This window comes from Apaloderma vittatum, unplaced genomic scaffold (genome assembly GCF_000703405.1).
Source record: "Apaloderma vittatum isolate BGI_N311 unplaced genomic scaffold, ASM70340v1 scaffold7917, whole genome shotgun sequence".
NCBI lineage: Eukaryota > Metazoa > Chordata > Aves > Trogoniformes > Trogonidae > Apaloderma > Apaloderma vittatum.
Genome location: NW_009727760.1, coordinates 6,205 through 27,880, shown reverse-complemented (window position 1 = coordinate 27,880; position 21,676 = coordinate 6,205). Strand labels below are relative to the sequence as shown.

The 21,676-nt window shown below is 39.5% G+C and overlaps 1 protein-coding gene across 1 annotated transcript in view; it reads right to left on the bottom strand.

The window, feature by feature from the left end:
- Positions 1 to 21,279, bottom strand: part of LOC104277222 — a gene marked incomplete at its 5' end in the record, with an annotated part of 26,182 nt that extends 4,903 nt beyond the window's left edge. Inside the window, 2 exons of the mRNA XM_009873799.1 lie at positions 18,625 to 18,750; positions 21,092 to 21,279. Coding sequence (XP_009872101.1) covers positions 18,625 to 18,750; positions 21,092 to 21,279 — 314 coding nt within the window. The remainder of the gene's footprint in view (positions 1 to 18,624; positions 18,751 to 21,091) is intronic.
- Positions 21,280 to 21,676: the final 397 nt, after the last annotated feature.

Here is a 21,676-nt window from a genome sequence, read left to right as displayed (position 1 = left end):
TCCTGGGATTTACTGCCAAGTACTCCCAAAACAACCTGCCCCATGATTTTCCCTCTTAAATACAACTGTTCTAAGACCCCCAATATCCAAAACCTGCCCAGTTTCATCCAGCTCGAAGGGAAGCTCCAATCTGTCTTACATCTCAGGCTAACTAATCCCACCTGTTAATATAATTCAAGCCTAATTTTGCAACACCAAACACAGGCTCCAATGCAGCGGGTGAGGACAGCGGAAAGTAGTTTCACCAAGTGAGGGTTCAAGGATACTGAATTTGCTACTCAGCAGATAACAACGTGTGGGACGTTTCCCCTTGTAGCATGAATAAATTCACCTGCATGTTACTATGAATTACTATTAAAGCATCTCAGGATACAAAAAGAACAGGAAATAAAGACACGGCTTCATGAAACGGAGCGCCGAGAAGCTCGTCTGCACCAAGAATTCACCAGCAAACAAGAACAGAAGTCCACAGCTGAAGCAGAGAATACAGATTTTTCTGGTTTATTGCCGTTGAAAAAATAAAACCAATCCTGATTATTCATATTAAAGCAAGTCCCAACGCATTCAAGTGACAGGACTACCGAAAGAAAGAACAAAAATAAATAAAATCAAGCTGGAGAGTAGACTGGCAGCCTGCAGACCCCTTCCCCCAGAGCGACGCACACCAAACACCCACCCACCATGCCAAAGGTTAAGTCATTTAGTCAAGTTCAAAGATCTTCAAAGAGCTCTTAGATCCAGATAAGCCCATATGTTACCAAAATTCTGCGAAAAGCTATTACTTTCCAATCTGCTTTTCATGTCTAAGTTGCAGAACACACAGATGCTTGGCATCGCTCCGTATCCCTAAATTCTCACACCAGATAATCAAGGCTCGCCAATAACTTCCCCACCTAAAAATCCTACGAAATGTCTTTATTCCATCAGCACTCGGTCCACTTGTAAAAATTGAAAGTATCCATAAAAGCCCATTCAGTTACTGCACAATAAGTGTTAATTTGCTAATTTCTTCACAGGTAATCAATTAAAATGTAAAATATTGGATAAAATTAGTTGCACTAAATTTAACAGCTGCTCCATAAGCATAATTAGTTTCACAAGGGCCATATGTATTCTGAACAGAGACAGAGTTGAAACAAATAAGCAGATTTTAAAACAAGTTTGAGGAAATCTGGATTTAATTAGCAGGTGGGCACTACAACTGCATAATGTTTTTATACATTTATATTTATGAAGTGACAGAAGATCTAAAGGCTTTTTAAAATGGCGTTTATTGTTTGAATGGGAACTGTTTTGCTGCATGCTAAAGTGATTTAAATCCTTATAGCTCTGCTTTGAAAAAAATCATAAATGGTGAAAGAAAACATGTGGAAAACTGTAAAACTAGAAAGAATTTGCGACAAAAAGCAGATACGCATACCATAACCAAAAGGAAACTACACTTAATTAAATGTACACTACATCTGGAATATCAGCCTAATAAAACGTGAAACTATTAATTTTCATTGTTCTAAAGGAAATGAGGTCAGTGTCGTTTAGTATTTCCCCAATTATATTGCACTAAAGCACTGAACTCTATCTTAGAGGTACAATCTAATCTTTTCAAAGTACTACAATTCGAAAACAGTCACCCAGATAGACTTTTTTTGGAAGGGCAAGAGGAATTCGAGCACCAAACCAAGACAGCTCAAGCAGGGGAAAAGCAGCGAGCGCTCTTTCAGTGAAGGTAAGCTTTTGAAAAAACAAGGTATTTTGTTGGCAAACAGCAGCGACCCCTCAGATGAAAGTCTCCGAGGTGTCAAACTCTTCCCTGGCGTTCTTCTGAGCGGCTCCCAGCCGACACGATTCTTCCTAGATTATTATTAGCTCGAAAGGCACAAAGAAACCCCAAGAAATTCATGTCTCTAATACTTTCGTAATAAATCAGAAGTCTGGCAAAGAACAGCGAAACACAACTGCATTGCATCAAACCTAAGTGTTCGGACTGGTAACAAAGACACAGTGCAAACGCACAACCAGCTGCAGCAAATGCCATGTTCTCTTTCAGAGCGTATTAAAAGTTTCTTGTTTAACTCCATTACCAGGAGGAAAATCATGGTACAAGTGCTTGGGGAAGGTAAAATAACTTCCAACGTCAACTGCAGTTACTCAGAGTGTACAAATTAATACTATACATACTTTTTTAACGCAAATACGGCTACAGCTACCTCTACAAAACATTTCAGGTCACTATGAGTTTGCGATTTTCAAATGCAAGCATTTGAGGAAGTTAAATACGGATAATATGTATGGTAATGTTGCCTGTTTATCGTTAAACACAAAGTGAGTGAAAATGAAATGAGGCAGCTTTTAATTCTGAAATGAGGCTGGGGTGCAGAGGAAAAAGAAGCTGTTTCAAACCAGCATTTTAGACAGTTGGCAAGTGACAAAAGAGAGGGATATTGAAGATAGTCACAATACCATCCACAGTGCCAGAGAAAATCAAGATGAAATACAAACAATAACTGGGACAGTCAAGAGCCATGTTCACAGAACTGAGAAAACACATTCACCAGCCCAGGCATCAGCTTAGTTCAGCCACAATTCTCCACCCATAAATCACATTAATTACATAATCAAACATTTGAGGAAATAATACCCAAAATTATATAGTAAGCTGCAATTAAAAATAAAAGTAGCTACTGCAAACCTGGACTCTGTGATCTTAAAAAGTCTTCTCCAGCCTAAAGAATTCAATGATTCCATCAAAGCAGCCAGACAGAAGACCAGCTAGAGAAGGCACAACTTGAAGTTCTGTTTATTCTTGAGCTGTCCATTTGTCACAAATCTACTTCTCTGGACTACAACCTTCTGATCTACCTCTACTCCTTCCTTGGAAGGAGACTGTGCCTTTGTCACAACGTCTTGACTATCCTACGCGGAGCTTGCTTCCAGTAGCACAAAGGCTCTAGATCCAGCATTATCGCCTGCATCACCACGGAGGTGTTGGAAAACCTCCAGGACATCAAGAGCTGGGTGAAAAAGAACCGACATCAGGAAAACACAAAGTTTTCTTCAACTGGGCTTTGGCGTCAGCAGTCCTTTGGCTCAGAGATTTGCTTCTCCTGGAGTTCGAGCAGAACTCCTCGCTGAAGGAGCGAGCGGTAGAAGAGAAGCTGACTCTGAGCACTTCAAGAAAAACCTCCATGGGAAACTAAAACCAGAAAACAGACCTCACCAAATGCAGTCTGAAAACCAGAAACAGAAATTATAGAGTGAATCAGTTGCTATTCAAGCATGGAGATAAAAGCCCCTTGGTTTTGTCGATGTGCTTCTACAAAACTCCGAGCAGAGCCAGTTCCACAAACCTAAACCAGAAACAGAAATTATAGAGTGAATCAGCTGCTATTCAAGCATGGAGATAAGCCCTTTGGTTTTGTCGATGTGCTTCTACAAAACGCCGAGCAGAGCCAGTTCCACAAACCCGTACGTAAGCGTGACTTGCTCCCTTCACCAACCAGTTTGCGGAGGAGCACGTCCCGTACATACATACGTCTATAAACCGACTGCAGTGTTACTGGAGAGATGTTATTTTTGCATTTGGTACAGAAGACTTTACGTGCTATTCTTCAACTGGCTTTTTCTTTTTTTTTTTTTTTTGCAGAGGCAGCGTGGTGAGAGCAGCTGTGGCCAAAGGAAGCGTGATGAAGTGTGCCGGCCAGGATTTGGGAAGGCAGAACCGCAGCGCCAACAGCTCCCGCCGACCGACTGGAACCGCCAACCGTTCCAGCCCATTGGTGACGGCGGGAGGGGACTCCCTCTCACTTCATTCCTGGAGCTTACGCAGAGGCCGCTAACCACCCCAGCTATAGCTGCTCCAAAGGAGATGAGGACCTTTGGCCTCATCTACACCGAGGGCAACACATTGCATCATTCATTTCCCTCGTTAATTGTGGGAAAACTGAACCGTCGCTCTCTGCTCGGATTTTGCTTCGAATTTGGACCTTAAGAACACGTGTGTTTTTACATGAAGTGAATTTCTCTCGCATCTTTCTTTTCTTAGAGCCTGTCTCAAAACAAAGAGGGCTTTTCTCCACCCTACATTCAAGTCACCATCTCATGACAGAGCAGAAGAAATGAGGATTTAATTCTAATAACCTTTACAGAATGAAAGAACAAAGAAAAAGTAGTACATTGTCCTGCTATTAAATTAAGAAAAAAAGCCAATCCCCCCAATTTTTCAGTCTTTCTCATTCAGTTCTAGCAGTCTTGAAGCTCTAGCCTTCTAGGGCATAAAAAACCCCCACATGCATCCACATAAATATAAGCAATACCCAGCTGCGTGTATGCTACCTATAAATTTCCATGTAAAACCAAATTTATGGTTGATAAGAGATAACCATTATTGCTGTAATCTCTTAACAAGCCAAAAAAACCACATAAACAACTCAAATGAGCTGAAAACATCCAGCTTGTCTCCCACCCACGTGAGAGTTTAAAAGCTCCTCAAGCGCAAGGTGAGGGAAAAGCAAAACAGTCGCGAGTTTGCCACATAAAGATGCCAGCAAGAAGGATTCATTCCTCCCCTAACCGAATTCCAGAACTGCCACTGCTCAGGTTGAAGAAAAAGCAACCAGAAAAAAGACAGCCTGTACGACACTTTGGTTTCTTTAGCTTCTATCATCCCGGGGGAAAGACATTTTACATCTTTTTTTATATTCTTTTAAAAAAAGAGTAATGGGAAAACATGCATTCTATATGAATGAATAAGGTAACACATCCCATTAGCAAGTAAATTCATCAGACTTTGTGACTAATTTCTACATACACGTGCAGTTATTCTATTCTTGATACAGCTGGAATCTGTTTTAAAAAACAAAGGCCACCTTACTTTCAGGACTCAATAAATACAGCAAATTATTCGTTTCTACATCGTGCAGGCATTAGTGGCTCTGCATGGGCTGTGACAGGAAGATCTGGATGTATCACACAGCAATGAAAAAGGGTCAAATTCATTTTCCAGATGGAATCACTACTCGGGTAATTATTTGTTGTAAATTTGACAACACCTCCGATATTACGTTAAAATGTTAAGGAACATAAAGGAGAGATTTCAAGGTTGAGTTTTTCACTTCCCTGGTGCCTCTGAGAAGTTCAAATTAGTTACAGGTAAGCACTGCTCTTCTGTCTCTCTTTGACAAGACCACTGTTTTATTTTTTTGTGATTGTAAAGCATCTAAGATTGAGGCCCCAATCATGGTTCGTGCTTCAAGAGGCTGTAACATTTATGCGTGCTTACATCCACAAAGAGACATTAGATAGCTGAATGAAATTACCTAAACAGATGCTTGAAATCAACTGACACCACAGAAGCCTTAACTGGCTTCATAAGCTTAAAAAAAAAAAAGAACCCCACAAAAATAAAAAACAACCCACAAACAAAACCCAACCCCGAGCATCACAGCACCATCTTTGTCAACACGAGGCACTGAAAGCAGTAAACACCAACTGTTTCCTGCTAGTACTCAAACTCAAGTCTTTGGGGCTTAAAATCTATTTTGAATATCCATTGACACTGCAGACAGCCCACCAAGAGCTTGACTCCTGTCTGGCACTTGTCTATTGTAAGCGACATAAGGGTACGTTAACTAACCCCAGGCAGTCAAGAGCTGAGCACTCCTCAGAGGAGATGCTACTATCTCTAGCAACCTCCTAGAAACTTCATCACTTGGGGTACCAAGCTTCAGTTCCGTAAGACGCACCAACCTTGTGACTGTATCGGCTTACTGCAAGCTATGGCTTTGTTGTGTTACTCGGCTAATTCGATCTTTTTGATTTAGCTGAAGCGTGGGAATAGTCCATAATTCAGATAACTTATCAGAGTCTTCAGGAAAGCTTTCATCAGAAAACTCAAGATCTTGCCTTACCCTGTTGCCTGATTCACAGAATCATAGAACAGTTCCGGTGGGAAAAGACCCCTGGGATTCGCAACGTCCAGATTTCTAAAGCTCCTTTCAGGCCAGGGGCAAGGGCAACATGCTCCTGACTGGCCCCTCTCTGAGTAAGGGACTCCGTCAACTTGGATTTAACATCAGAGTTGCAATCTAATGCCCCTTCACGGGATAGAAACCTGTTGATATATTCTGGTTTTAGCAAATTCTTGCTCAGTGGGTCTAGAAAAGAGGACAATCCAAAGTGTAAGGCATGGAACCATGCAGAGACTTTGCTTTTATCCCGTAAATCAGACACAACCAAGGACTTATCCAGAGCAGGTCGCCGTTTTTCTGCTCAACCATGGGCTGACCCTACCACAGCCCCGATACACACACCTTCTGGCTTTGCATTCGCTTGGATCCTCCTGCCTACCTCCTCCTGACTTCCACAGGTAAGTTTAGCAGGAGACTGAATTCATGAAGGAGGACCCTTACATTCTAATAGTTAAAATTCCTGATGTCAGAGACTTGAGGAAGAATAAGCAGCTGACTCGAAGTCAAGAATGGAGAAGAAGGAGATAATAATTTAAATTGAAGGCTTGCTGGAAATTCACCTGCATTTCCCATTTCTCAGGCATATTTTCCTCTTCCAACACCCTTTCCAGCCACTGCTGCTTGCCTACCCACTGGAAAATAAGACACAAAGTAACTACGAGGTTTTTGGGGTTGTTTTTTTGAGTAGGAGAGTCAGATCCAGATGTATTTTGGAAGCTCTCACCAGAAAAGGAACAGCTCTACATAAAATGAAACCGAGTTGTGTATTAAATTCTTTTGTAATGAGCATTTTATTTTAAATTATGCTAAAAAAAATGCTGGCAAAAGATCGTTTCACAGCATATTTTCTTGGCTTGTAGTCCCCAGCTGCCCCAACAGCAAAATCTTTAATTGCACAGCATATTTTTTTTTATAGGATAAAGCTAGAATCCCCAATACAACCAATCAGAAAGTTCAAAGGCAGATTAAAACTGTTGTTCCGTTCTGAAATGTATTTCCTAATACTAGTTTGGATAATCTATAGAGCAGCATCTCCATTACTACATATTTGATGGGACCCCATAAAATAAAATTCCTAATTAGCATCAACAAGAAATGCTATTTGCATTTTATAGAGTTTTTCTGTCTTGAATATTTGTTTACAGAGGTAAGATTATCATTCTAAAAATCCCAAAATTAAAACAATTGTTTAAAAAAAAAAAATTAAGGAATGCTGCAACTTTCCTTCAGGACTAGTTTATATTTTAGTTTATGCTACCACAATCCACTTGCTTTATGTCTGTTATCTGAGTCATAGCCTGGACTTGATGATCTCAGAGGTCTTTTCCAGCCTCAACAATTCTGTGATTCTGTGAGATATTGCAAGAATAAACGATATGTTTTGATTTGTTTAAAAAAATTATTTTCAATCGTACACTTCAAGCATCATAGAACAATTATTTTTTAAACTCACGTTTTCACATTAAGTTACATGAACTACTTTTTTTTGAGTGTGTGTGGCAAAAATAGCAAAGCTGACCTTTATTTTATTAGCCTACAATTTGCTCACCGGTGTTTTCTTAAGCGATACGAATGGCTTATGTAGGCCAACAACCCCCCGCAGCTGGTTACGATTACGTTCAGGAGGACAACGCGCTCCCTGAAAACTTTCCCGGACGCTTTGCTAATGGGATGTCACATGAAATGTGACCCAGTCAGACAAAATAACTACATGCTAATTAGAACATCTCGAAAAGCTCTTTTCCGAGTGACAGTCTCAACATTTCTGATGTCACCGTCGACCAAACCAGTGCAAGTTTTGGAACGAGCGCGATTATTACATCGCTTTCTTCTGCCAGGAGATGTCCTTGACCGCACGGAGCTGTCAACGTCTTGGAAATAGATGCCCCTGACTACAAAACTCTGGTGAGTGTCAGGATTCGATTTGGCTGCTCCTCTCGCTTCCTCTCTTAATGCTTAATGACCAATTCCTCGGAGATACCCTTAAAAGCCCTCGAACGCTGTCCTCGGGTAGAAACTTTCGCTCGGCAATCAATCGGGAGCAAATTAGACGATTGTGTTGAAATGCACTGCGCTGCTTCAGCTAACAAATGAAGGAAGAAAGGTAGCGCGTGGGAGCATATGCCGCTGCACTGAAGTTGCTAAAAGGGTCCGTTGGAAGAATATTTGGTTTCCAGTGAAGCTAATGCGCTATAAGAAGGGACGGCGATGAAAGAATACCAAGTCATATGGAAATCCAAATATAGTGACAGACACAATTATTTTACTAATTGCTAATGAATACAGTCGAGGGGCTTCAAAAAGCAAAACTTCGCTCCGACTACTTCAGGTTTTGACCTCTGCGCGAGCAAATGCATTTCAAACCGAGGCCCACCAAAATTGATTAACGGCGCCAGCCAAGGCCAGCGTGTAGTTGAAGCTTTTTTCCATCTATCACATGGCCCCGAGGATAGTTAAATGAACCTTAAAATGGCTACAAACAGCTCAATGACTACACAGACTCCTGCCAATTAGAAATAATTAGGCAGTCATTTTGGTGGTAAGTCTTTTTAAGTGCATACATAATGATGCAATGATGCTTATTAGCGATCTCATATGAGCTACGCTCAAACAGCCTGGAATAATTATGCAACTATCACAAAGGCTTGCACATCTCTGTACTTCACCTTAATGCATTTAAAAATCCACTTCATTACCTCCAGTAATTAATCCTCCATTAATTGCAGGAAAAGCCCAGTTTACCGTGCTTCGTTTCTAATTATCTTATAAATAGTTATGGTTCTAATTAATGTGTTCATTAAGCTGAATATCTTTCTCAAAGCCACGCTCAGAGCAAAGGTTCCGCTTTTGAGAGAAAAAGCCTAACTAGCCATAAGGTGAGGCCATTTTGGTTGTATTTGCTTTTATTTTAGTATATTCAACCTCCTAATTGGCATTTAAAATCTAATTTGGAAGAACTTCAAGAAGACTATATAGTAGAAAAATAGGAAAAGGATTTTTATTTTTTTTCACCCCATTCTCCAATCAAGAAGCTTAGAGCTTTAACAGGAAAACTTTCAGCATATCTTTTTGATATAGACCAGTAACAGATTTTCAGTGCTATGCCACAGATTAATTTAAATTCTCTTACAATTTAGCTTACCCCTGCATGTTTTTCATGTAAGAGAAGCAAAAACCATAGAAGAAAAATAGATACCTGACACTATATGCATAATTTTTTTTAAAAAAAAAAAACAACCCACAGGACTGCCCTTGCCTTCATTTCTAGGATACATCAACAGTACAGAATTAGAAGGAAACGGAAGTCAGTTATTTGAGCCAAGTATAATAGAACCCTTTAAAGTCAATGAACGTTTTTCAGTTTGCCTTACTAGAAGTTGTTATGATTCTATGAAAATCGCAACTGAAGACTATCTTAAAATAATATTTATGGATAAAGAAACTCCATACTGAAAGCACATTTCACATTTTTGGAAGCGTATATAAGAACTTGCAGAAAACTTAAAGATACAAAATAAGAAAATTGTTTAAAAGTACATTCAAAATATTTAAGTTATAGTTTATATTAAGGTATAGATAGTAACTTCCTATCTTCCAGATTTTCCTCTTTTTAATAGACATTGTATTTAAATACATCTCTCCAGTTACACTATGCAGAAACAAATAGATGTTTTCACATTTTTTCCTTACGTGATCACATTTTTAACCTAAAATATTTTGCTTGAGGAGTTACTTAAACACTATTTTAACAGTGAAAGCACACAGGCTCTACATATGCCTGAAATTATCAGCATTTTTGAGGGGTAATCTTTTCTTCCTACAACGTCCCATCTTAGGAAAATCTGGAATCAATGAAGCCAAGTGTCGCTTTGCCATCGACTCCGATTGGGCCAATATGGTTTTATACCAATTGGTTTTATATCAATAAACTTCTATTAGGACCAATGACCCTGGAGCACAGAGGTGGGAGGAGAACAGGCACTAAAGGAAGAAGGGACAGTCAGGAAAGGGTCATGGTACCCCAACTTTAATCGAGTTCATCTGGCATGGACTCACTCCCAAAGCACACTTGGGTCATAATATCCACCAAAACTGGCAGCTGCCTATCTGGGTCTCCAGATACATTTGATCTGAATGGGATAAAAAATGTAAAAAAGGGCAGCAACACTGTCACTGAGCGATGGCTTCAGCAGAAATCCTGGACAAAAGCAGCGAGTGAAGAATTCCAGAGCTTGAAAGCTGATTTGTACAGAAGAGCGATCATCTCTAAAAAACACGACAACAAAATCCTCTAATGCAAGAGCCCACAACAACAATGGATTCTGGAACGGCACACCGCACAGCAAGGAGCAAAGGGCCATAATTCCTCAAGAAAAACACCTGAGGCAGGCAGTGGTCCCCAGGTCCAAGAAGTTCCAGCCACAGAGGCAAGCCATAACTGATCACCATCAGTTATCATTAGTTATCTCTGATAACTAATTTCTCCCAGGACCTGATACAGTTCTAGCAACATATCGAACCTCTAGTGTGAAGAAGAGAAAAAAAAAAAAAAAAATAGCAGCAGAGCACCAAGCACAGCATCCTTCAAAAGGGGCTGACCCCGATCCAAGGTGCCTGGTTCTGTTCTAACTGCCCCTCGTGGAACTTTAATGAAATACCACAGGAGTAACACACAACAATAATCAAGAGCGACTGTGGTAACCGACCTATTAAACCGTAAAGTAAAACGAGGAATCTGTGGAAGAAGCTGTAATCCATCGTTAAAACCCTCGCGAACAGGGAAGCTGAATTAGGGTTGTACCCATAGTCTTAACTCCAGCATGTACAGCTTCAGCAAGGTTGACCTCAACAAAATTCAGGCTGAGACTTTGAAATACATGGGGCTGACAGCTACTTGTATTCTTCTGTTACAGGGTAGCTGTTACTCTTGATAAGAGTTTTTCAAATTCTGATGAGTCCCACAGAAAAGATAAAGTAAAACTTTTGCTTGGCAGAAACACCGGGGGCTTGCCCGCAGTTTTTTTTGCAGCTAGATTCCGTTGCCATCATATTTTATTAGAATTAGAAAGAACGAAAGATGGGAATTAAATAAACAGTAAAATGTTTCTACTTAAATCCTACAATTTAATGTTTCACATTTTGATAAATCACATTCTAGAAACTAATGCTGGAACTGCCAGCAATTTGCACAGCAAACAATCACAGTCTTACATTACCAATGCATCTTTAAGACATCTGCTCTATGTTGGTTTGCAGAGCTGCCTCTAGAAATACGAGCTCTGCAGCAAAAAAAAAAAAACCAAACAGATTCTATTTCATGGCCAGAACTTTGGTAGCAGAGAAAAAGAGGATTTAAAAAAAAAAAAAAGAAAAGAAATACATAGTTAGTTTAGAATGTTGAAATAAAAAAACAATAATTCTCCACTTAGGGGAATGATATATTCTTCCCCTTGTCTTCTTGACTACCTTTTCCCACACAGAAAACTGAAGCATAAGAAACCTACCCAAAGAAACCACCAACCTGCAAATACATCCCTTCCCAAAGGGAGAAACAAAAGGGTTTAGAAAAATAAGCAGCTCTACTTAAAACACATTCTGTGTACATAACACCTGGGCTGCTTCAGGAAAAATAAGTTTACACGTAATTAGAGTCACGCTTAGCTCTAAATGAACAGCACTTATGCATTCATGTCTTTTTTTAAGGTGTTTTTTTGGTTTTTTTACACCAATGAAAGGCATCAAAGCAACTGCACTAGCAGCTATCTGGCCTTATTGATAACTTAAGGGCCCTTGGCGTTGCCTTATGAAGTTTAATTTCCCAAAGCGGTCAATTAGATCTCGGTAATGTGCTCATCGGTGGGTTATTGCTCTAGGATATCCTCAGTGCTGGTGCTTCACCTCTCTATTTTTTCCAGCACAGTCATGTAGACAAACTGTTAAATTCCTTTTGAAAAGAAGTCAGCTATTACAGCTAAAGAATACTTTGAGAGGCTATTGGTGATACAACCTGTAATTCAACATGATATTAAATAAAAACTGCAGATTTTGATTTACTGGGGGGAAAAGAAGAAATATGATCTGATGTTATCATTCCCAGAAAAACTACAGATCACATGAGCAAACTCAGTAATCTGAATTTCACTAGTTTTTTCCTGCCCCAAGTCTTTATGTGAAGTTTAATGACAGAAATGCTGCAATATCTTAATTAAATACACATTCTAACGGACCAAAGATTCCAAATTTGCCCTTCCCCATCAGTAAGAAGAGAGACAACTACGCAATATTTACAGTGATTCCTTACATAATTCTGTGGGTCAGTACAGCCAGTTGCATGGGAGCGTGTTAATTTGTGTAGCAAGGACAGAAGATAAAACATCCTAAAGGCAGCAGATCAAAACTTCAAAAGGATAGTAACTCCAGTAGCTACCGGGGAAAAAAAAAAAGTAATGAAATATTTCAAAAGAAATATTCTGATTAAATAGCATTGTTTGATTTCTCATAGGACTTTTATCTACTTCTCTTTGGAAAATTCTTGGATCCATTTCCAAAGGAGGTATTTCCAAAGCATTTTGATAGATTAAGACAGCTTTTCAACGCTGTCTGACAATATGTGCCCAACCTTGTTCTTCACAGTTGTCTTGTCATTCCTCATTTCTTACAGCAGATACACAGAAAGAGCCACGTTCAGACCCTCTCTGCCCGTAGCTCTCTCATTGCTCCGAGCCAACATTGCTTTTGTTACTCAACCTTGACTCCCTAATTCCTTCCAGCTCCTTCCCACCAGAGCAGAAAACTCCTTGTCTGACACCTGGAGGATGGGTCAGTTGAGAAAATCTTCCCTTTCTTGCCCAAGCCTTGCCTTGTCCCCAGAAGAGCTCCCAGCACCCACGGTACCACGTGTTCCCGCAGGCGAGACCTCCTCTGCAACCAAAAGCAACTTCAACTTGAGGCCAGGCATCTGCATCACAGTTAAGCCTTTCCTCACAACATTCGTAAATCTCAGCCTTCAAAGTCCACACAACTGCAACCCACTTTTGCCCATTACTTGAGCTATCCCATTATTGTTTCTTTATCTTTTTATTTTAATTAATCTCTATTTTTATCTTTTTATTTTAATTAATCTCTCTTATGCCTCCTCTTGTTCCTCCATAAACTCTCGGTCTCGTGTGCAGAGCCCCTCACCATTTTGCTCTTTGTTTATCTGCCGTTATCTCTTCTGCTAGACGTTGCTGCCGAAGTTAATGTCTCCCTCAAACTGTACATCCCTTCTATCTTCCTCTCTCCTAAGAACTTTTATTTTCTTTTTGGTCGATGCTGTTCTAGAACATTTCTCCTTAAGTTATTTGTAATTAAAATTCTACATTGCAGTCAAGTTATTTGTAATTAAAATTCTACATTGCAATCTATCAGAAGCTATCCATTAGTGCGTGCTAACCAGAACAGCCTGTACTTAAAAGGAAATCTGGAACACAAGTTGGTACAGATTAGGTCTTGATCAAACACTCGTTATCACCTTCAAGAACCGATAGGCCACGGTTTTAACTTGGATAGACTCTAACACATTAATAGCAGCACATTAAAATAATATAATGCATGGAAAAAAGAGACTAAGTGAAGACAGACCCATTTCTAGTCACCGTTCCAAGTAGCACAAATACAAAAGCGCTCAATGACGACATCGTTTACCTCTCCGGAAAGTCTTGCAAACAGCATTTCACTGCACAGTATCGCCTCCTCGCTAAAATACTTCAGTACTAAAAGCTGAAACCTGCAAAAAACTTCAGATCTTCCCCACACACCAGCTCACCATAAAGAATGCAGGTGAAAATCTCATGGACAGGAAAGACTTAATGGCTTGCCCCAGTCACGGGCAAGCATCCGACCAAAGCCAGGACCTTTGGAGAACACTCCTCTATGCCTAGAAGACCCTATTTTTCAGTATTACAAAACAGAAGCACTCAACACAAAGAATTCTGGCAAGCTACGAGGGTTGAACGTAGGTCAATTCTAGTTTAGGCTGCTAGGGTAACGGCAATTTCAGTCACCAAGCTGCTTTTCCATCCCAAAATTCAAGCCTATCCCAAAGCCAGCCCTAAGAAGTGGGTCGCCCTGCCACCAGACTGCAAGAAGATGCGCCCATTTCAATATTAAATCAATTAGACTGGAAGAACGGTAAAGAAATAAGATGCAACTACGTAGCCACGCACATACTGGGATAAAAACAAAACAGCAAACACACTGATCAAACGCTTTCTTCACTGACAGTCCAAAAGCATCAATTCTACAAACAGGATTACTTTACACACGATATTTTTCTCTTCTTAAATATGTATAGATGTACTAGCTGTTATTATGCCGGTCTAAGTTCAACTGTGTTAAAGATATTTCAAGGCAGCAGTTTTCAGTTTAACGTAAAGGGAAAAGCCAAAAACGCTTGGCAGACAATAAGAACAAGCTTCCATAAAGGCAATTATAGCAAAATACTCTGTAATCACAGAATTGTACGGAATCAAGGAATAAAGGTTAACATATTTTGGATAATTCTATTTAAAGCTACATGAATTAGAAGATTTGCATTACAAGTTCTGATGTGAAGTGAGAATTTTCATATACGATTAACTTGCGGAACAATCGCGGCAAAAACTCCAAAAATATTAAAAAGACTCTATCCGCCCAGAAATTATATGAAACCCAAGTTTCTCCGTTCCAGGGAAGCATAATATTCTAATAAGAACTATCCTAATCTTCACCCGGCAATAATTTCGAGATGATATTATTATTCTCATTTCCTTGAATAATATCCATACTCCAGGGCCATTTTCCTTCTCATATTCAATATCGTGCATGCTCGGATCAAGATTCCCTTCTTCATATCCTGTCACGGTATCAATCACTGCCTCCTGTCCACTCAATCCACTTTTGATTTATCAGCCGCCGTCTTTCTGGACTCCATAACTCGACCCAAACCATTTTAGCGAGACATTGACAAATAGCACCCGGTATCACATCAACCTGTTCCACTTAGTAAACTAAGAAACAGTAACTGTGACATCTCTGCATAAGTATTCCGTCCTATTCCCCAGACTGATGTATATTAATGAGGAGATGGTATTTGAAATGCTTCTTCCACATCAGCATCTAATATGATCAAATTAGGAAATGGGATGATTTATTAAATTCCGCAGAGCTGGAATATTTCTTTATATCACTCTACGTGTGGTTTCAGAAAGTGAGCTGTTGCTTTCAATTTTTCCACCGCGGATGCGCCTGCATTTCACAGACGAATTATTGTCTTTAAAAAGATTGCAAGAAGGCGAAATGTTATTAAGCAAATGCTCAGTAAAACAAACTAAATCGGTTTTAAAATTCCTAATTTAATGTAAATCTTGGTTGTTCTGCTGAAATTCAGTTTGTGATCTTATTAAGTCATATTTGCATTGTACTGGCTTGCTGTAGGACAGCTTTAAATTTATAGCATTACTAGGCAGCCCCACTTTTTTGACTCTAAAAAAATGAATCTAAAATAAAATAGTTATAAAATGCACAAGTTTTCTTATCTTCTAGAATAAAGTGCAAAAAAAATCATTTTAGGTTACAAACAGCCCCTACTCAACTTATTTTTAAAACATATCGCTATTAAAAATAAAAATAAATCTAACTTTTCAAATCGAAACTTGGTATTTCAGTATTTTACACAGTTAGAGCTCTGTAAATAATACACTCAAATAAAACGCCTATGCTGTAGGAGTTATTTAAAAACATTACAGTACAGCCACATATACTTTCAACAACACTTTCACTACCTTGAAAAACAAAATATCCAAATGTGATGGAGGACGCTAGGTGGAAAAGACATTAAGGGATACAAAATTTGTGCCAACTGCGTGACTTACACCAAAACCAAACCGTTCCAAGATACCCTGGGGCAGATCTTAACTTCCGACACGAAATTAGTTCTCTAGTGTCAGCTCCATTCCCACTGGGAAAAAAGTAAAACAAAACACAACTAGAAAAACCCACAGCTGCTCAAGTCTTGAAGGTGTACTCCAAAGATACACCAGCACTGTGACAACTACTACTTGTATTCGTATAAATACTACTTGTACTTGTATTTGTCCAGAGAAGATATTCACCTCCCCGCTCTACCTTGTTTTGCTGCTTTTTCAAGGGGGTCAGTAGATTTTACCCCCTGCCACTGGCCGCTCAGGAGTTGGAGGTCAACAAGGATACTTCAGCGGGTAACACGCTCTTTACTACTACACCCACGCAAGGCAGATGCCTGAGTTACTGCTGATGGTGTCATCCGCTAGTTTACTACGTGTTTTCTTCAGTACTTGCCCTTAAAAGTCATACAAAACTAAGTTGTCTCACCCCAAGCCAAAGAAATAATGAATTACAGATGCCAAATTCCTAAGAAAATTCCACTTCAGGGCTACAAATCCACCCATTTCCTAGGACAAACAAGGTCTCTTTGCATTTAACAGCTTCAAATGGATTTTTCTTGTCTGACTGCTTCTTTAATTAAATTTCAACTTCTGGTGTCCATGAGTTCCAACAGCAAGGGCTTCCACAACTTAATTATGTGACACCTAAGAACCATATCTTTTTTTTTTTTTGACGATGATCTGCCACCAGCTGACTTCATTCACTAGACGCCTGCCCCAGGTCTTACAGCGGAGGAGACAGAGGCACTCATTCCTTAATCACCTTCTCATGCCATTCATTTTGTAATTACTTCTTTTTATACCCCTCCATCACATTCCCTCTCTCCCCCGTGATCTCTTTCCCAGCCTGAAGAACAATAACGTACTCGGTCCTCTTAGGAAAGCTGCTCATACCTTCAACCGAGCGCGCAAGGCAGATTTGAGATAGCAAAGAAAGGGCTATTCAGCATCGCTGCAAACCAACACAGGCAACACAGGCCTCGGGTGGCAGCTTTCTGCAACCTATTTCACTCTTCTGCAGAAATAAGATTAATCCATGGCTTCATGGTGTAACGTTACAGCAGAACGCAGGATCAGGAAAGAAAAATAATACAGTAAAGGATTCAGTGTGGTCTGTTGGTTTCAGTTTTACGCTTTTAACATTTTACTTCTATGCTTTTAAGATGCCAAAAGACTCTTCCATTATAATTTAGGATGTTATTTATAAATATTTTTCCCCTGAAGAACCATGTCTGTGAATCATAATGTCATTTAAAGTGACGTGCAGCTATATCTTCACAGCTGGGGCACCGAAAAGCTCGTGCATTTTATGCAGAAAACGCTTCACACACGATATTTCCTAGCACAAAATTAAATAAGCAGTAGTTGTGTTTTGGAAGTTTTGAGGTGCATAATTTCCATACACTGCCACGACGTCTAAGATCATTAAAGCCCTTGGAAAAGACGGCCATTAGACTATGTCTAATGAGATCTGCAACTCACACTTATTACAATCAAAACGAGATCTTTAAGTCGCGTTATCATATTTCCCAACACCGAGTATCTGACATACTGAAAACCACCCTAATTTTCACCTTATTCTTTTGACATTTCTTTGGTTTGAAACTGGTTTTTGTTAGCAAAACAGTGGATATTTACAGGAATATTTCTACACAGAGTGCAGGAGCTTCTCTAGGCTCTGCAGCTCAGAGGGTCGGTGCACTCAGAGAGAGATCAGACAGTTTAAATAACCAAATTGCTACTACAAAGGCACGGTAGCAATAAGCGTCCAGGCAGCTATTATAATGAACAGCTGTGAATAAGTCATGAGAGAATGCAAATAAGAGAAACTGAAATGTTCAAGTCTCTCAACAACAGTTTTTCAACATTTAGAGGCAACAGCTCTACCGATTTGGCACATGAAGATAACCTGTTTTCCTAAATTCTTCGCACAGGTACATAAAATTACCTGGCTGAAGATCTGCAAACACAAACCAAAGAAGCTTTGATCCACCTGCTACGGTCAATAATTAATTTAAATTCAACAGAAAATGCTAACAGTAATTCCAGTATCCTGGGATAAATTGTATTTAAATGTTTTAGTTGAAAAATGCACACACACGCAAATATCAAGCTTCTTTTAATTACAAAAGTATAAAGTAACACAATTTGCAACACCTGATTAAAATTTAAATATCTAAATCATGCTTATTGTTGAAGAAAAGACATTTGCCACAATTCAATTTATGAAACATTTCAGCACCACAGATATCTTTAAATAGTAAGAAAAAATGGGATAACTAAACACTCATGTCTTTCCAAAGGAAACACAGATGAGAAAATAAGTTTAGTCTGGTCTTTGGGGAGTTGATGTTATGCATGGGAGTTACGAAAATCAGTAATCCAAAAAAAAATTAAAAATCCACAAGAAGTCTTCAGATGATCACAGTTAAACCAAGGTGACTTTATTAACATTTTTTTTGCACTTGGTCAAATGCAAAATACAAAACTTACCTACAAACCCAACTGTTCCACCAGGGTAATTTGATGATTTAGTACGTCAAAAGCACAGCACGGAGATTTGAAATTAGGACCAGTTGCAAGTGATAGTTTAGCTGATCACTTGCAACCATTATTTCTAGTATATTCCACACTTGGGAATTATGTGGAGATTTTAGAGAAACATTTTTGTAGTAGAAATAATAATTCATTTTCCCCTAGAAAAAGAGCCTTACCTTCTTGTTCTACTCTTTGACCTCGATCTTTGAGACCTGTAGGACTTGCCTCTGCCCCTCGATCGGCTACGACTGCGTTTTCTTCTGGAACCATACGAAGAACTACTGCTTGATCTGTGTCTGCGCCTAAAACAAAACCACGCTATTAGCATGCTACTGCTTGTAAAAAAAAAAAAAAAAGGAAAAAAAACAAAAAAACGGAACAAAAAAACCCTAACAGTTTACTTACATACAAACCTGTGGGGTTTGTGTTACATTGTAGAAGCCTCAAATACCACTCACTGTTACACCGTAATAAGTAATTCACGCAGACTTGGGCAATGCCTGTCTTAAATTGCTTATATTCTAAAACATACGTCCCAGAACAGAAGCAGGGTAGATGGAGAAACAGAAGTCAGCTGGTTTGCCTAAACTCAAAGGCAAAGCCAGGAAGACAACCCAGCCCTCAACGGCTTTTAGTCTCATGACCAGCTCTTTGGAACCTGCTGCCACCTCTGCCAAATCTAGGGTTGAAGAAACATTGAAAACCTACACTCTCAGCTGGATTTACACAGAGACACCGTATGGGATGAGGACTACAAGCCCAGCACTAAAAACAAGATTCATAAAACGTTAACTTCTGCGTTGCTAACCTATACAATTAATTCCAGTCGTACCATGTACATACATAAAATGTAAACGTAAAAATATAAATCGCACACACTTAAAAATATTCAGTGTGTATATATATAACTTCAGCAGTTTGCTTTCTCAGCTTTTGTATTACATAAAATCTTTGTTCTAGTCTGATGCAGACAGGAGTCAGAAAGGGATCTTCCTGCTTCCCCCTCACTCAAGTTCCCCATTTAATTTATTCAAAGAAAAAATTCTTATACACAAAGGAGAAAGGTGAAAGAATAGACAGTAAGTACATTAATTATACCAACTAACCGCAAAACTGGGGGAGGGAAACCTTCCAAGACTTAACCTTAAGATTTCCTCTTCATCTCCATCTCGCTAACAGCTAACTAAATAGCAATCACAGTCCTTATGAGAACTTCTGTATTTTGAGACTTTATTAGGTTTGATTAATAGTAAAACAACACAGAGAAAGACTTCTGTGATTCAGGACGTGGCCAATGTGATGTGGGCTTAGCCAGCATAAGGGAAAAGGTGCTGTATTTACACAGCTCAACGAAGAACTGTAACCTTAGACGTTGCTGCTTTTGGTTCTTAAACAATCAGGGATAAAGGCAGCAGGACCCCAGTGTGTAACAGTGACTGAAATGCCAGCAGCAAATGCCCTAAACTGGGGGCAAAGCAAAGGTGCCAGCCAGATCCTAAAAGCAGACACTTCCCTCTTTTCTGGATTCAACTGGAGTCAACTGGTCTTTGTCCAGACTCTAATCTCCCTTCAAGCTCCGTTTTTATCTGCAAGATAGCCATGCTTGCACTGGACTAAAGAGATTCATAAAGCTGCATGTCATCAGCATATTGTTGGCATCGCAGCCCGTGTCATCTCATCGCATCCCCTAAGGGCTGGATGGAGATGCTAAGCAGGAACAGAAGAAAGGAGGGAAGGAAATAAGGAACACACATACACACCTTCCCCAAAACCAGCCAACACACCCCTCTGCTGCCAGCTAAAGAAAGGTTTGTCGGGAGCAGTTCCCCACATATTTATGGGGCAGGTAGACACAGCAAGTATTTTCGAGCTCCACTTACTAATAAATCACTCATCTCCCAATCAGTTTGACTCCAGGATCACCGTGAGTCAGACACAGACAATCAGAGCGTACTCGATTTAAAAAGGTTTCTAAAAGGGGCTTCTGATGAAGGAAATACAGTGTTACGTCAAGAAAAAGAATCTGGCAGGTAGAATCACATGACCTGTGGTCTAAATACCTAAGCACAGTGTATTCTGCACACTTAAAACATACAAAGAATAATGGTTCGAAGTACCTGTGGCAGCAAACCTACAGACCTGCTGTAAAATCACCCTAAGCCTTTCAACTGAGAACGTCTACCCTGGTGTCTGGAAAGACCTGCTTGGTTTATTTAAACAGAAAAAAATACCAAAGAACAGTCTACAAAGTGTTGAATGAAACTACGTTATAAACAGGTGTTAACGCATGAGCTATTTTACTTCCAAAAAGAGACTCCAAATTCATTATTTAGAAGGAGGAGTAAGGAAGAGTTATTTTAGTTGGCTGGTTTGTGTTTGATTTAATAAGGATGTTACATTTCGATCTGCACGTACACTGGCATTGTATTCCTGGGGTGGGTGGAAGGTGGTTTGGGTTTTTTGGTGGTGGTTTGGGGTTTTCTTCTTTAATTGCAAGAAAATCTTCCAAGATTCAGAGGAAACTTTGCTACAAAATTCCAACCTAGAACTGACTACCCACTGGATTCAGACAGATTCTGCTGTAACATCAAAGAGCTCGGTTTGTGAACAACTGCAACAGACAGTAAATTACTACAAATGCACCTTTTCTCATAGGAATGTGAACGAGATTGGAGATCTCGAGACCGCGACCTCGACCTTGATTTCCTTCCAGATTTTTTACGGCTGTATGTCCTGCTGTCCGAGGAGCTACTTGAAGACGAACGCCTGCGATGTTTCTTTTTCCTCCGGCTTCTGTTCTCCTCTTCTGTGTCCGAGGAGCGACGTCCCATCTTTAAACTAATGTAAAAACAAAAATTCGGAACTGTAAGAAAGTCTCATGTCTACATTACACTGCCATTTATAACAGAAATATATGCATCCGCGCACCACATAGAAATAAGCATCTCGTTATACCATTTTAAAAATCATGTGAACAGAAAATTTGTGTTGCACACAAAAATAAAACCCAAGATTTTAATATCAGACATCAATAAATTCATGCTACCAAGTAACTAGAAAGTTAGACTGTCAGCAAATTTGAACTGATTTATTGTGGCACCAACTATTCGTCATAAAGTTTCACAAAAGATATTTTGCAGCTATTTTAACAGGTAAATTCACTGATAAAATTTTCTCTGTATCAGAACATATTTTCATTTTAGCTTATTTTTACATTTCTGCCTTAGA